This window comes from Eublepharis macularius, chromosome 2 (assembly GCF_028583425.1).
Source record: "Eublepharis macularius isolate TG4126 chromosome 2, MPM_Emac_v1.0, whole genome shotgun sequence".
Taxonomy (NCBI): Eukaryota; Metazoa; Chordata; class Lepidosauria; order Squamata; family Eublepharidae; genus Eublepharis; species Eublepharis macularius.
This window is the reverse complement of record NC_072791.1, coordinates 134,425,815-134,441,079: the sequence shown is the minus strand read 5'-3', so window position 1 is coordinate 134,441,079 and position 15,265 is coordinate 134,425,815. Positions and strand designations below refer to the sequence as shown.

The 15,265-nt window shown below is 40.7% G+C and overlaps 1 protein-coding gene across 2 annotated transcripts in view; it reads right to left on the bottom strand.

Annotated features, from left to right (window-relative positions):
* LOC129324540 (cytosolic 5'-nucleotidase 1A-like) overlaps positions 1 to 8,315 on the bottom strand; it is a 29,897-nt gene extending 21,582 nt beyond the window's left edge. The window contains exons 1-3 of one of the 2 annotated variants that reach the window (XM_054971850.1): positions 8,230 to 8,315; positions 5,903 to 5,950; positions 792 to 959 (exon numbers count right to left, since the gene is read on the bottom strand). In XM_054971850.1, coding sequence (XP_054827825.1) covers positions 792 to 959; positions 5,903 to 5,947 — 213 coding nt within the window. In that variant the 5' untranslated portion in view covers positions 5,948 to 5,950; positions 8,230 to 8,315. Of the gene's footprint in view, positions 1 to 791; positions 960 to 5,902; positions 5,985 to 8,229 lie in introns of both variants that reach the window. The other variant, XM_054971849.1, reaches the window with a different exon arrangement.
* Between the last annotated feature and the right edge of the window lie 6,950 nt (positions 8,316 to 15,265).

The window sequence follows — 15,265 nt, the reverse complement described above, 5'->3', positions numbered from 1 at the left end:
GAGCATTGTAGAAAGATATACCCTAACCCTAGGTGCAACCCCCCCCAAAAAAAGTTTTTTGGTCCACATGGAAAAGCCACCCATCATTATTAGATATATGACACGTATAAGAAAAGATCTCCTCCTTCCCAACAAGCATATGGCACGTATAAGACAAGTTGATATATTAGATATATGACATGCATAAGTCAAGCATGACTTCAGTCTTTATTATTATTAGATATATCATCATTATTAGATATATATCTAATAATGATATATTTATCTAATAATATATCATATATCTAATATATCATATATCTAATAATGTCATATATCTAATAATAATAAAGACTGAAGTCATGCTTGTTGGGAAGGCAGAGATCTTGCCTATTATCTGTTGCTTTGAAAATGTACTCCTATATACTATCTGTGCTTTGAGCTATCTAATGTCAGACCTAGAATTGATATTTTCTGTTTCAGCAATTCTTCAACTCTGCATTGGATCCTTGCTAATACTATATCTTTGTAAAATCCTAGGACACTGTATGGAAATGTCCTTGATACTGATTGTATTAATCTCACACTATGTAATCCGCCTTGAGTCTCAGTGAGAAAGGTGACATAAATAAAACTGGGGTCATACTGTAAGTGAGAAACTCCTCACTGTGCCTGTTTTTAGGAATGTTATGTCAGTCTCCGCTCATCATAATATTTCTCCAACAAACCACTCACTCACTTTAGGACTAAGGTCTCTTTTAAAGATGTTATAAAACATTTCACCCACACATACATCCCTCCAGGCACTTTACCTGAACAAAAGCAAAGGCTGTCCCTGGCTCCAAGGAGATATTCTCATTGGCTTGCTGATGCTTCACATACTCATCCTTGCCCTTTGCCAAGAAAATCTCATGCTCCTTTTCCATGTTGAAAATGGCCCTTGTAGTTACAGCAATAACCAGAGCTTCATTTGGGTCCTTCTAAGGATGAGAAGCCCAAGAACAAATATGATATAGAGTTAGCTGACTTTCTGGCAGTGATCAGGAAGGAGAAGCCACCCTCATACCACCTGGACCTAACCAAAACAACAAATGAAAGCAAATCAGAGTGACCAGAGCATATGCCTCCCCCATTTTTCATTCAAACTACTCTTCCTATAGCAGGTCCTGAATGTGGATGTCATTTGGGGATTCATCCTCTATGCCTTCCCTACTACATCTAACCAAAACAAGATGACTCAACTCTGGTGTGAGACTGGATTTACTCTGTTCCCTCTAATCTGCTCCTTGAAAGGGAAGGGAAGATAAATGAACAATAACACGACCACTTCATTGCCCAGAATTTTAATTGTGAACTCCTGATGCTCAATAGGCCTGTCTTTGCTTGACAGGTTACAAAAGGCTGCTTCACTGAATATTAAGTATGCTAGAGCAACATTTACTAGAAACATAAGGCTGGGGAGACAGGATTAAGGATCAAGCTACATGTCACCCACATCTGTCAAAGCTCTGATAAATCTCCCTCTGGGCAACTCAGGAATAGCTATCAGAAAAGGGACAGAAGTAAAAACAGACAGGAGTTCTGACTCTCATAAGCGCATACCCTGGAAATCTAGTTGGTCTTTAAGGTGCTACCGGACTTGAATCTTGCTCTTCTACTACAGACATCATAGCTACGCACCTAAAACCCTTCCTCTGTCAGTCTCTTTCCTGCCAAAACTTTCCCTTTCTCCTTTTGTGAAGGAAATAGGTGTGTGGAACTCCATAGATAGCAAATGCTAGGGGGAGGAGGCAGTGTAGGTATCAGCAGTGAATGGGGTGGGGTGATTCCAAGACTCACCCCTGCTGTGAAATGCTGCATGTCTTTTTTCTCACATTAGATTCAAATGGGTAGTCATGTTGGTCTTCAGTAGCAAAGCAAGATTTGAATCCAGTAGCAACTAGATTTCCAGGGTAAGAGCTGTCAAGAGTTAAAGCTCCAGTATCTGACAAAGGGAACTTTGACTCTTGAAAGCTCATACTGTGGAAATCGAATTGGTCTCTAAGGGGCTACTGGACTTCAATCTTGCTTTTCTCACATTGCAAGCTTCAGACCTCAGTGAAGTAGAGAATGGCAACTTTATTATTTTATGATACTAAACTCTCACCAGTGTGCCAAGGGACAATTTGCCAGCTCTGTTCACACACACTCCCCCTCTCTGTTAACAGCAAATCAGTGGACATCAAGGAGAATTTTTTAGAATTTCTGCATGTCAGTAGTAGTAACTTGGCAACAAAACATTTGGATGGTTCCAAATTATAATCTTCAATATGTTGGGATTGTTCAACTGCTTAAGCATTTTGGATGGATGTGAATTGGCCTCCTTGCCTCCAGAGATGAGAGTGGAGAAATTTTTCTGCAGACCCTGAGACCGAGGCTCCTCCAGAATAATATTTGTGTTGCTTTTACACAAATTATGCCAATTTTACTGAATAGCCCTCCAAATAAAATCATGGAAGTCATATTTATTCTCTTCAGCTTTATACAAAGAATTAAACAAAAACCAAGAAAGTAAAATTTTGTATGATTTTTCTTTACCAGAGTAAGTAAATGGTAATAGAAAAGGGAGTGGTTAAAAAAGAAGGGAGGGGGAATAAAAGGCCTGTGATTGGAGGAGAAACGGGCTATATCAAAAGGAAAAGGAGCCTGGATATATTCTGTTGCCCAGGGCCCATAGAAACCTGGAACCAACCCTGGAAGGAGAGAGGTGTAAGTTGGTTCAAGTCCTGACATTTTTGTTCAAGTCCCATTGACCCCGGATTTGAGATGCATGTGTGTGTGTTACCTGCCATCAAGTTGCTTATGACTTAAGGCAACTCTGTGAACAAAAGACCTCCAAAACATCGTACCATTAACAGTCTTGATCAGATCTTGCAAACTAGAGGCCATGGCTTCCTTTATTGAGTCAAGCTATCTCATTTTGGGTCTTCCTTTTTTCCTACTGCCTTCCACTTTTCCTAGCATTATTGTCTTTTCCAGTGAGTCCTGACTCTTCACTATGTGACCAAAGTACAGTAGTCTCAGTTTCATCATTTTAGTTTGTTTTGTCATTTTAGTTTTATTCATTTATTTATCTAGAACCCACTTTTGTCTTTTTAGCCATTGATGATATCCACAAAACCACATTTCAAATGAATCAATTATCTTCCTGTCCACTTTCTTCACTGTCCAACTTTCACATCCATACATAGTAATGGGGAATATCATAGTGCAGAGATTTGAGATATAGAACTCTCTTATTTTTACTTGGTTTAAAATACCATTGTTTAGGATTAAGAGCCAATACAGGGAAATGAAACAGGCTCATTTGAACACAAAGGCAGAAAGCTTGTATAGCTCTGCTACTAAAGAAACAGAGATGACTGGGATTGACCTGGGACTTTTAACATGAAAAGCATGTACTCTCTCATTGAGCTACAGTTAAGTGGTTTTCTGTTCCACCCCATGGCCAGATTGATTTTCAGCCCATGATGTGGAGAGCAACATATACTGTAAAAATCAATCTGGCTGCGCAACAAGCAACTAGAAAAACAGCTTAATTGGGCATCCACTCAGACATGATACAAGAAATGACCCCCCCCCCCTATTAATTAGCAGCCCCTCATGGCTAATTTGAAGAGTTATTCATTTATTTATTAGTTTCAGGTAGGTAAACATGTGGGTCTGCAAGAGAACAGCATTTGAAGAACAAGATTTGACTCTCAACAGCTTATACCCTGAAAATCTTCATGGTCTCCAAGGTACCACTGGACTCAAATGTTGCTGTTCATTTATTTATTAAAGTGTTTTTATGCTTCTTTTCTATACGAAGGGGCTTGCAGAAATTTCCAAACCAGCCAGATAATAGCAGCAGCAACTACAGAAATGCATCCTGGGCTACTTCCACACTAGTGTTGCCAAAATGCCCAGAGAAAAATGCCTTGTCTCTTTAAAAGAGGCTTAGGGCCAAGCTACAAGTGACGAATGACACTTGAACAGCAAGTGTATTTCTCCCTGTTCGCTTGCCCTCCACTCAATCCACTTGCCGTTCAAGTGTCATTCGTCATGTGTAGCTTGGCCCAGAATGTGCAGAATGGGGCACTTGAAGTTTTTCATGGCGTGGAGGTGAACAACATCTCACTAAGCCTCTATTAAAGGGACAGAACATTTTTCTCCTGCCCTCCCCAAGCCCCACCCTTAAATCTGTCCACACAAGGGTTTTTCCTGTGTGGGCAGCTGAATGTCCTGCATTTTGGGGAGCTTCCATATTACTCATGTGCCTCTTGGTGCTTTCTCCTTAAGATGGCCTTTGATCCAAAAGTATTCTTTTGATCTGATCAAAGGAAGATTTCCTTTGATCCAGTTAAAAGGAGAAAGCACCAAGAGTGTGAACTCTCCACCTACAGCCAATCTAGGAAGTACGTAGGTGGAGCTAAGCTCCAGGTTCCCCACTCCTTTTCAGCCTTTTAATAAGCTTGTTTTCTGTTCTTGGGGATGAGTACAATGGCTTCTCCCGTAACAGCTCTGTAGTGTTTTCTGTTCTTAGCTGAGCCAAAGTATCAATATGCCAGCTGTGAAGGGGAAAGAGGGGATTGCCAGGCCATGATCCAGCCAATGCTATCGTCTTCACGTTGGCACTGCTGCACCATCACAACAAGCAAAAGGGGCAGTGTGAGTGGCAAACAAGGACAAGGAATGCAGACACCATCTTTGGTCACCTCTACTGTGCTCACTGCTGTTTCTGCAGTGAGGTAGCCTTTTCCTGTCCCCGTTTAGCAGCAGCTCTGGTTGGGGCCTTATTCCCTGAGCTGACTGTCATAGGCCCCAGGGTGTGAGCTTCAGGCCAGCAGCCCTTTGGCTCACACCTATGGCCCCACTCAGACTTTTATACCTGCAGAGAGGAAGAAGACAGAAGCTCAGTTAGATGATGTGCAGCTGGCAATTCCCTAGAACTCCTTTTCTTTGCCCAAGGAGCCTCTGGTTCAGGGAACAGGCCCTAGAGAAGGAAGTATTTAGCCTTTTCTTCTAGCACTTTTTCCTCCCTCCTTCCCCATTTGAACATGAGGTCCAAAGAGAGAATAGTGTGAGGGATATAGCTAGAACTAGAAGAGAACAGTTATTGGATTTGACCAAGAAAATCATAAGATAAAATGTAGCAAGAGTGAACTAACAATTTTTATATACTTTAAGCAGATGTTTCCAATACAGACAACCTTGTCTGGTGTTTTAAGTTATAAGATAATTCAATAGCCAAGAATGTGAGTCCTTTGAAGCAGTTAGTTATTGTTAGGAGATGGTTCTGAAACCCTATAAACATGTGAAGCTGAACTGATCAGGAGCTACCTGCTTATCTTTGGGTAAGATATTTTTTTGGACTCATGTAATTGCTCTAATACTGATCTAGTAAGTAATAATGGGTGGTATGACTTTCTGTAACTGAGCTGATATTAAGAATGCTGATTAATCATGTTTTAATAATATAGGATTAAAATGGAAGCAGAGATTTTTTTAAAAAATAGTATTACTTGTATACGATACCATGTAACAAACCTAAAACATTATCTGTGGTGTACCTCTTGCCAGGAGTTAAATGATCTGATATAGGAAAGTTAACTAGATGCTTATGCCTTCTTAAGCGTATCCCTGTATCCAAATCAGGCCTGACGAGAGTCATACAGAATAATAGTTTGACCCTGTTTCATTAGCTACAATGTGCAATAAACTTACTATGATCCCAGGGCCCTTATTTGGCTATATGAATCAAAGCTAGCTTCCCGGTAAAGTTGGAACGGATATAAATAAAAAAATCTATCTGTAGGAAATCACAAAGCTTAAACCTTTGCAAGAAATAGACACAAGTAAAACATTTAAAATATTGAAAGTATTGTTACTTTTAATAGCTTACCTGTGTCACACTGGTGTTTATGATTGTGCTTTCAGGATCTGCCATCTTCTATTTAAAGTAAATAAAAATAAATATTTGAAACCTGAGAGAGAAAAAGAGCTGTATGTCACACTGCATTCTACTTACAGAAGTGTAGCATTTACTAACAGTGGAAAAAAAGAATAGATACCTTGTATGTCATGCTTTACAGAGAATCTCTTTCAAAGCTGGGGAAATATCTCAGAGCTGCACAGAGCAGACCTCCACTCTGTGGCCCTCTAACAAAGGCAGTGCCATATTTCAGAGTGACAAAATATGAATCAAGAAATGAACTAGCATCATATCAGGATAAAATTAGATGAGACATTGATGAATCTGTGACTAGATCACCAGCCTTTTTAATTAATACCAACTTCAGGAAGACTGGGGAAGGGAGTTTGACCCTTTCCCCATTCTATTTTTCTCTGAAGTGCCCAAACAGGGAAAATGCATGGGTATTTGTATGTTTATCCTATCAGATCAAATTAAGATTACCAGCTTCCAGGTGCAGTTGGAAGATCTCCCTGAATTACAGCTGACTCCAAACTTCAGAGGTCAGTTCCCTTAGAGAAAATGGCTGATTGGAAAGGTGGACTCTATGCCATTATACCCCCCTGAGATCCATCCCCACTCCAAACCCTGGCCGTCCCGGGCTGCACCTCCAAATGTCCAGGAATTTCCAAACCTGAAGTTGGCACCCCTAGAGCAAATAACTCAGGAATGGTGCTTAAAAGGCTGAGAGAGGTTTAACTGCCCCAGCACTGTTTATATTGTTTATAGTCCGCCATTCTGACTGAGACTCAAGGCAGGTTACACAGTGTAGTCAATATGATCAACAGCATTCAATAAACAACGCAATAGGGTTGCAGGAATTTAATTCCAAATACATAGTTCCAAATACAGAGTATATTAATACCTGACACAGAGATGAATAATTGCAAATACAGAAATGAAACATTGCTGAAACAAAACATAAGTAATTCGACATGGCATATTAACTGATGTGGAAACTACCTAATAGGAACATATTTACATTAATAGGCAGTGCCTGTCCCTTTACCAAAGCATCTCTCTGATGCATTTCTTACAGCACAGCCTTATTACCCGAGTGAAAAAGCCCTCCTACCCCAACTACCTCAGCCTTTGGGTGAATACAACAGTGCCAATAAATGAGTATGCAGCCAGCACAGTCTATGATGAACTTGAACTAGCCAGTTTCTTTGCTGTGAGAGGTCATATTGTTAAAATAGCACCTCTAATGAAATAGGTAATTGCCTATGAAATCTCCTGCTCTTAAAATAATTTTAGTTAGTCTGAAAGAAGACTGACAGCGCAGTTCTAAACAGCGTTACACCCTTCTAAGCCCATAAAGGTGTAACTTTGCTGAGGATTTAACTATAACACAGCTACAATTATATGCATTAAAATAAGATCTGTTGATGTATTAAATCTGGAGATAATTAAACAACAAAAACTCTGCCCTTGATGAATCCTCTGCTAGCCTTTGCTGTGTACAAGAAGTGCAGTGGCACTAAGGAGCCATTATAGCTGCAGCACTGCCACAGAGCTTTTTTGTCACTAATGTTAAAGTTGTGTCCTGTGTATGACAGATGGGCTAAACCAAGCCATACAGTTTTCCATCTCATGGAAAACTGCTTATGAATGTAAGAAAAGCCCTTTTTTTAGTTAGGTGCTGGTCGGGGAACTAAGACACTTCTTGTTGTCTTAATGCTGCCAAATATCTATACCTTCTTTTAACTCCTGGCTGACCAAGTTTGAGGTATCAGCTGAGTGTGGAAAGGTGGTAAATTGAAGGCAATAATGACTCAAAAAAGGATTGTAATGCTGGCCAATTAGCCCCAAATCATGATGCGAAGCTGAGTGACAGAGCTGTGTTACTCAGAAGTGAGGTAAAAGTATAAACCAGCCCTAATCAAATTTCAAGCAGTGTTCCCAACTTTGTGCTGCAATCATACCCTGCAGTAAAGGCCACCAATTTCCATAAAATGCCAATGGTCTCATTCTCTTCTGTATGTCTCTCGGAGGATGCTTGCATGAGGGATCGCCATACAACCCCACTGTGCCAGCCTATACAGAAGGGGGGGGGGGAATCACCACCTTAAAACTGCAAGGGTTTCGCTTCTCCTTTTAAGGGGCGAACATTAAGTGTGAAAGAGAAGCTTGCAGTCTGACAGTTTCCTCATTAATTCTCTTGAGCGAGTTGCACATTTAGCAGGCAGGGGGCAGGTTTCTTTACTAGAGAAACATGCATTTAAAAAAATCGAGAGAGGCGGACGCCCCAAACTCACCAACTGTCACCTCTCAGTGCAGCTTCCCTGGACAGTAGCAGCATCCAAACACCCGAAGTTTGAAAATGATGCCTGTTATATTTTTCAGTCCTGGTAGAAAGCAGACGCCAGTAGTGGTTAGAGGAGGCGCCTGGCATTATGGGATCTGCAGTTAATTTGCCAGGGAGCTTCTTTGTGCTTACGACAAAAAGGCACAGGCGGGACTCTGTTTCCCAGCCTGCCTTGCCCTGACAAATTGCCATGCTATGCGGGGAGGTTTTAGTCTGGTGATAGGTGGAGCCTATTTACTGTATACTGTAATGAGAGGTTCAGGATCTCTCTGCAAGGGAATTAATGTGCAAATAACCTTAATCCACGAGTTAAATTTTAGGCTAACTGTAGGCTTTTCGTTTTTAGAGAGGCGATAGATTCATCCGTCGTAAGGCTGTCAAAGGCATCTCTATTTTCAGCCACGGTGCCGGCTTTTTATAACTTTCATATACCCTTTAATTTCAAGACCACAAAATGCAACTGTTAAATCTGACCATGCTGCAAGTCCAAAACCCATGGGAAGGCAGATCCTTACACAGACAAAAAGGGCACAGCAAAAATTCGTGAAAATAGATTGGTTTGTTAAGTGCTCCTCTTCCCTTTTCTGTTAAGTTTACAGCTTCCTTTATTTTAATCTCATTTCTATACTAGCTCTTGATTACAGAAGGCCAGGCCTCTCAGGGAGAGTGCTTTCGAGCATGTAAAAAGGGCCTTTTCCCATGAATGGAATAAAGGATTTTAAAATGAAATAAAGGCGTTTAAGGGCAAAAAAAGTCTCTGAGCATGGGTAAAGTAGCTTTCTCTTTTGATGGGAAGTACATTTTAGAAATATTAAAAAGGAAATAACAAAAACACTAGCCACAGGGGACTGGATCCAAAGGTATTCCAGCTCCTAGAAGATTCCTTCTGTGAGGTATCCAAGATTAAAAGGAGGGCGCTTCTGTGAGATAAAAGGCACCTTTGGATCCATGCCACTGTTTGCATCCAGCCCTGTGTTTGTATTCTCCTTTTCTGACAAGTGATTAGAAAGATGAAATTCTGGCCAGGCCAGTAAACTTCTGGTTGGATGGCAATCCTGTTTAGGCTGTTTAGTAAAAGATGTTTATATTTCCTGTACATTTCAGAGTGCCGAAATGCATGGTTAATTTTAAGTTAACGCTATCCACCTATTTGGCCAAGGTACACGAGCTGTCTGCTCTGTTGATGAAGGAGTGACCATGAGAACCAAATTATTGAGAACCTTAAAAATGAAAAACAAAAGGTTCAAGTAAATACAAGGCAAGGCTGAATGCATGTTATTCCAAACATGTTATTCCAAACAAGGTTGAAATAACATGTTTGTGACCTGGGTAGCAAATCGACCAGAGATGTTATCAAAGTGCAGTCAAATTGCAATTGTTTAATGAATATTAATTACTGCTACTCAAGGATGTGGATAAACTGTTTACAGCATAGCCAGTGTTGATCAATGTTTGATCCTTGTCCATCATGGCACAAAGAAGATAGTCAAAGGCAGTTGCTGGAGTAGTAAGTGTGGGGTGGGGGTGGAGGGTACCCTTTCAATTGCCTTGATAGGCCTTTGAGGCCTCTCCCGAAGAAGCCTCTATTAAAACAGAGTTGCCAATTTCCACGTGGAAGCCTGGAATTCTCCTGGAATTACAATTTATCTCCAGACTACAGAGATTAACTCCCCTGGAAAAAGTGGCAACTTTAGAGCATTTCTTTGTTGAGCTCCACCCACACAGCTGGGGAAATTAGCGTGCAAGGAGAGGCAGCAAGAGGGGTAACGAGTGAGATTCTCCACCTATATATATGGGGATCATTCCTCTAGAGAACCTTTAATAAAGACAAGAGGATGTTCAATAAAAACGGCTCAATAATTGTATTAATTTCTATTTTAATATTGATAAATGTTTTGTTTTTTGAACTCTGTATTTTAGTAATCCTTGTAGCACATAGTTTTATATTTGCCTTGATTTTCCCCATTCTTCCCCCCTTTTTCTGTACCCTTTTTTGCTTTAATAAAATAAAAATTAATTCAAAAAAAAAGAGAAATGTTTTTTATCAAAGGTATAGCAATAGCAAACACACAGATAATAGCACACAACATACATACAGGGCTAACTTGAAATCAGTGAGGAGGAGGGACAGAGATTCACGGTTCGGTGATATTTACCATTCTATAAGGGGAGGACATCCATAGAGAAGAGCAGCTTCAGCGACCAGCACTTCATGGCAATAACTTAACTTAATGGTTGTCTCGGGAGGTGAGACAATGAAATTGGGAAAAGTTTGATTAAACCTCAGGTGTTACTAAAGGTAAAAAAGGTGCTTGATGACCTGCAATGGCTGGGACAGGTGGGGCTTATCAGATCTCTAAATAGCCCATATTGGGAGAGTGGATAAGGGAAGATTGGCAGGGTGTGGAGGTAATTAATTCAGGAACTCCTGGAAGACCCTATTGTCTTAGGATCTTTGCCCATCTTTGCCATTTCCTACCTTTCCAGGCAGCGTTTCTGTGCTTTTAAAACATATAAGGAGAGGGGCTTATTATATCACCATATTCATAAGCGTCCCTTATTAACATAAGGGTCAGAGTCGACTACTAACAGTGCTGCCCCCAAATCTCCAAGAATTTCACCAGCTGGAGTTTGCAACCCTGCCCTAGACCCAAAACCACTACTAACAAAATTAAACCACTACTTACAAAAGCAGGGTATCAATATCTAGATGAATAAGTAGGGTGGTTCCTAAAATTGGGACATTCCAAGGAGGGGGAGGTAAGAGGAAGTGTGAACGCTTGCTGCCTTTACAAGTGAGCACTGGATGAGGATTCCAGTATTGCTGTAGCTAAGTAAAAGAATGCACAGCCACCAGCTCGTTTTTTTTAAAAAAGAAGAAAAGGATCACAAAGTTCCTCCCCACTAGTGATGTCACTGGCAGTCCCTAGTAGCAGTCTGTGACATTTGTTGGCACAATGACATTCCACACTGACACTTGAAATAGCAAAGGACTCTGCAGTTGCTACAAAAAATACATATTTCCAATAACGGTATTAGATGAGTGCCAGGGAATTGCCAGATTCCTGCATAATAAATAAATAAGCATCATCTTAGGGAGATGTTGGATCTCTCATAACAAATGAATAACAAATGCATAACAACAGAGATTTATTGTGCCATAAACTGTTTGTCTGGAAAGACCTTGAATGTTAAGGCTTTTTTTAAAAAAAGAAGAAGAAGAAGAGTGTATTGTGTACAAAACACGCTCAGGAGTTCCTCTACTGCTATGAGGTTCTGCCCTTTTTTTGAAAAAACAAGCCAATCCTAGAACACTCCACCTCCCCCCCCCCCAATCATTTACATTGCACAAGAGGAGCCGACCAGACCTGCTTCTGAACAGGTGGAACATCTGCATGTTCCGGACACACAGGTGGCCTTGGTAAACTTGGCAATTGATTACAAAAAGTTTGTCCCATTTATTCTTCCTTACAGGGAACTGAAAAAGAAAAACATCTCAAGTGACAGTATACATACAAAGACACATGTGGGAGAGATGTATTTAGTTACTATAATCTCTCATTCCTCCAGACTGCTTCATTGAGTTCAGAAGGATCTGTTCCCATACAGAACAGTTTTATAACCGCTATGCAAGAATTAGGATTCCACTCTCAGTTGTCAAGATTTATCTCCAAATTCCTCTCTTCTGGTCAATTTGTTAGATTGTATTTTCTTATACAGAAAACCAGATTGTCACCTGATGTATCTCCTCTGAAGGCAATGAATATCAGCTGCTTTAATATAGTTGAAGATTGGTCCATCTTTGTTATTTACACATGCTTTATCCCTCCACTCCACACACATTTATTATGGATTCCTGTGAAATTGTGCAAGGCAATAAAGCTGGCTTTTTATGGAGATAAATGTTTCAGATTTGATCAGGAAATCTCTACTTTTCAGGCAGCTGTTGAAGCAGTACAATAAAAACTTTGTCTTCAGGAATCCAGGTACTCTATCTTCTGGGAAATGGCTTAGTCTAGCAAACAAGCAAGATCCAATGAATTGGTAAGATTTTTCACCTCTGGATGATTGCATTCAAAAGTTATGTTCATAGAAATACATTTCAAAATATGTTTGTACTGGGTACTTCTTTCGCTACCTTTTTTCATTTTTTGCCATCAAGTCACATTTGACAGTGTTGGAATCCTTGACTTTCTTGGTGGTTTCCCATCTGAATGCTCCCATCTGAAAACCAGCTTAACTTCTGAGATCTGGCTATGCAGGGCTAATCAGGTTAGAATACTATTACTTTGCTACCACTTAGACTTAATTTCAGGCTTATTTTCAACCAAGTCTCATCTGGATTTAGCCATTGAACCAGATATTCAATACTAGGAATCAGACCTGGGAGATACAAGCTAGTTATAACCCTAACCACTTTTGCTCAAAGGTAAAGCCCACTGAACTCAGTGGGACTTAGTTCTGAACAAATACGTTCAGGATTATGATGACAGAGTAGTAACAAAAATAACAGTTCTTTTTGTTTCAGAAATCAAGTGCTATATTAGCATACCTTTATCTCCTTGTAAAGGGGGACATGCAGGGCTCATTTTGAGGGGGAACACGCAAAAACACAGTTCCGGTAGTTCTCCAAAAAGGTCACATGACAAGTGGCCCCGCCCACCTGATTTTTGGCCATTTTGGCCCGGATCGGGGCTGAAAGGGCCCAATTCGGCCCAAAATGTGAGGATCATACCCAAAACAGCCAGGATTGGTCCTGAAATGGCCAGGATCGGGCCTCTGATGGGTGGTGAATCACTCTCCTGCTCAGCAGCGGCCCAATACTAACCATTTTGGGCCCAATTTCGGCCCTGAATGGCCAGGATTGGGTCCAAAACAGCCAGGATAGGTGATGTCAGGGGGCGGGGCATATGCAAATCAGTTATGCTAATGACATACTTCTGGTGAGGTCAAGGGGTGTGGCATATGCAAATCAGTTATGCTAATGAGTTATGCTAATGAGTTCCTGCAGCTCTTTTTCTACAAAATGACCCCTGGGGACATGTATGCCTAAACCATGGCATATCAAATCATGTCTTCTCAGGACATATTTCATTTTTTTCTGCCCTTTAATTCCATGAGAGAGAACAGCTACTCAATAATTTGCCCCAAGTCTCACTGACACAGAACATGAATGAGATGGATACTTTCAGGCTCAGCATTTCAGTATTACTGGTATTTATTTTAGCCTTTGGCAATTGCAGCATGTAGAATATAATTCATGTGTATATATCATTTTCCAGCCACTGCATCTTTGTCTGTACTGTAAAAAAAAATGATCCAAACAGATCTTGATAAAGAAATGTCATAAAAAATCCAACAGTGACAGGGCTGTTTGTTAATAGTCACAATAGATATTTTTAATTGATGCCCACTTTTTAATTTACTTTTTATTTTATTTATTGCATTTCTAGACCACCCTCCCCGTCAGATGGGCTCAGGGTAGTGTAACAGCACACAATCTGTAACATGCAGTTTAAAAACAATAAAAACATTATAAATAAACATTAAAACACTATTCCATATACAATAAAATTTATCAATTGGCAGATATAAATATTAAAACTCAGAATTTTAGACACAGGGCTTGGCTCTTACATCATGCCCTGCGCCACACTTATGAGCTCCTGCATGGGTGGTGGATGGTCTTCAGTGGTATGGCCGGCGAGAGGACAGCCTAGCCCCCACCAAATGCCTGGCGGAACATCTCCGTCTTGCAGGCTCGGCGGAAAGATAACAAATCTCGCTGGGCCCTGGTTTCCTCAGACAGAGTTCCACCAGGTTGGAGCCAGGACCAAAAAGGCCCTGGCTTTGGTAGAGGCCAGACAGACCTCCCTGGGGCCAGGGACCATCAGCAACTGCTTATTAGAAAAGAGTGCTGCTATTTTTAATATCTTTATACAATGTTTTTAATGTTTTATGTTTAATGTTTAATGAAATGTTTTAAATGTTTTAATGTTATTATCTGCCCTGAGCCTGTTTGCGGGGAGGGCGGAATATAAATACGATAAAATAAATAAATAAATAAATAAAATTAGCTGATTGAAGTGACCTCCAGGGAATATATGGGGAGAGGTGGTCCCAAAGGTATGCTGGGCCCAGTCCGCATAGGGCTTTGTAGGTCAACACCAGAACCTTGAACTGGACCCGGTATTCAACTGGTAACCAGTGCAGCTGACGGAGGATGGGTGTTATATGTGCCATGACTGGAGCTCTGGCAACCACTCATGCAGCTGCATTCTGAACCAGCTGCAGTTTCCAGATCAAGCTCAAGGGAAGCCCTGTGTAGAGCAAGTTACAGTAGTCTAATCTGGAGGTGACCGTTGCCTGGATCACTGTCATAAGGTTGTGGCATGGGTTGATAAGTAAGGGACAAGTTATCGAGCCTGTCTTAGGTATAAAAATGAGGATCGAACAAACGCTGCGACCTGTGCCTCCATAGACAGGGAAGAAAAGCAAAATTACCCACGTCTGGCTTACTAACACTAATAAATCTATAATACAACCAATGTCAAGCCTCACAGTGGTATAAAGCAATTCACACAGAAGTACAAGGCTTAATATACAATTTCTACAGTTTTAATAATTGCAAACCCTACTCATAGGCGGAAAATGAGTAGGGTTTGCAATTATTAAAACTGAAGAAATTGTATATTAAGCCTTGTACTTCTGTATGAATTGTTTTATACCACTGTGAAGCTTGACATTGGTTGTATTATAGATTTATTAGTGTTAGTAAGCCAGACGTGGGTAATTTTGCTTTTCTTGTGCTATTTACCACGTTTCTCTCTTTTTGAGTTTCCATAGACAGGGAAGTATCCCAGGACCACCACCAGGCTCTTCACTCTCGACACCGGCGTAAGTGGCGCTCCATCGAGAGCAGGGAGCCGGAGTCCCACACCCATGGACCCTAGACCCACATGCGGGACCTCCGTCTTCAAGGGATT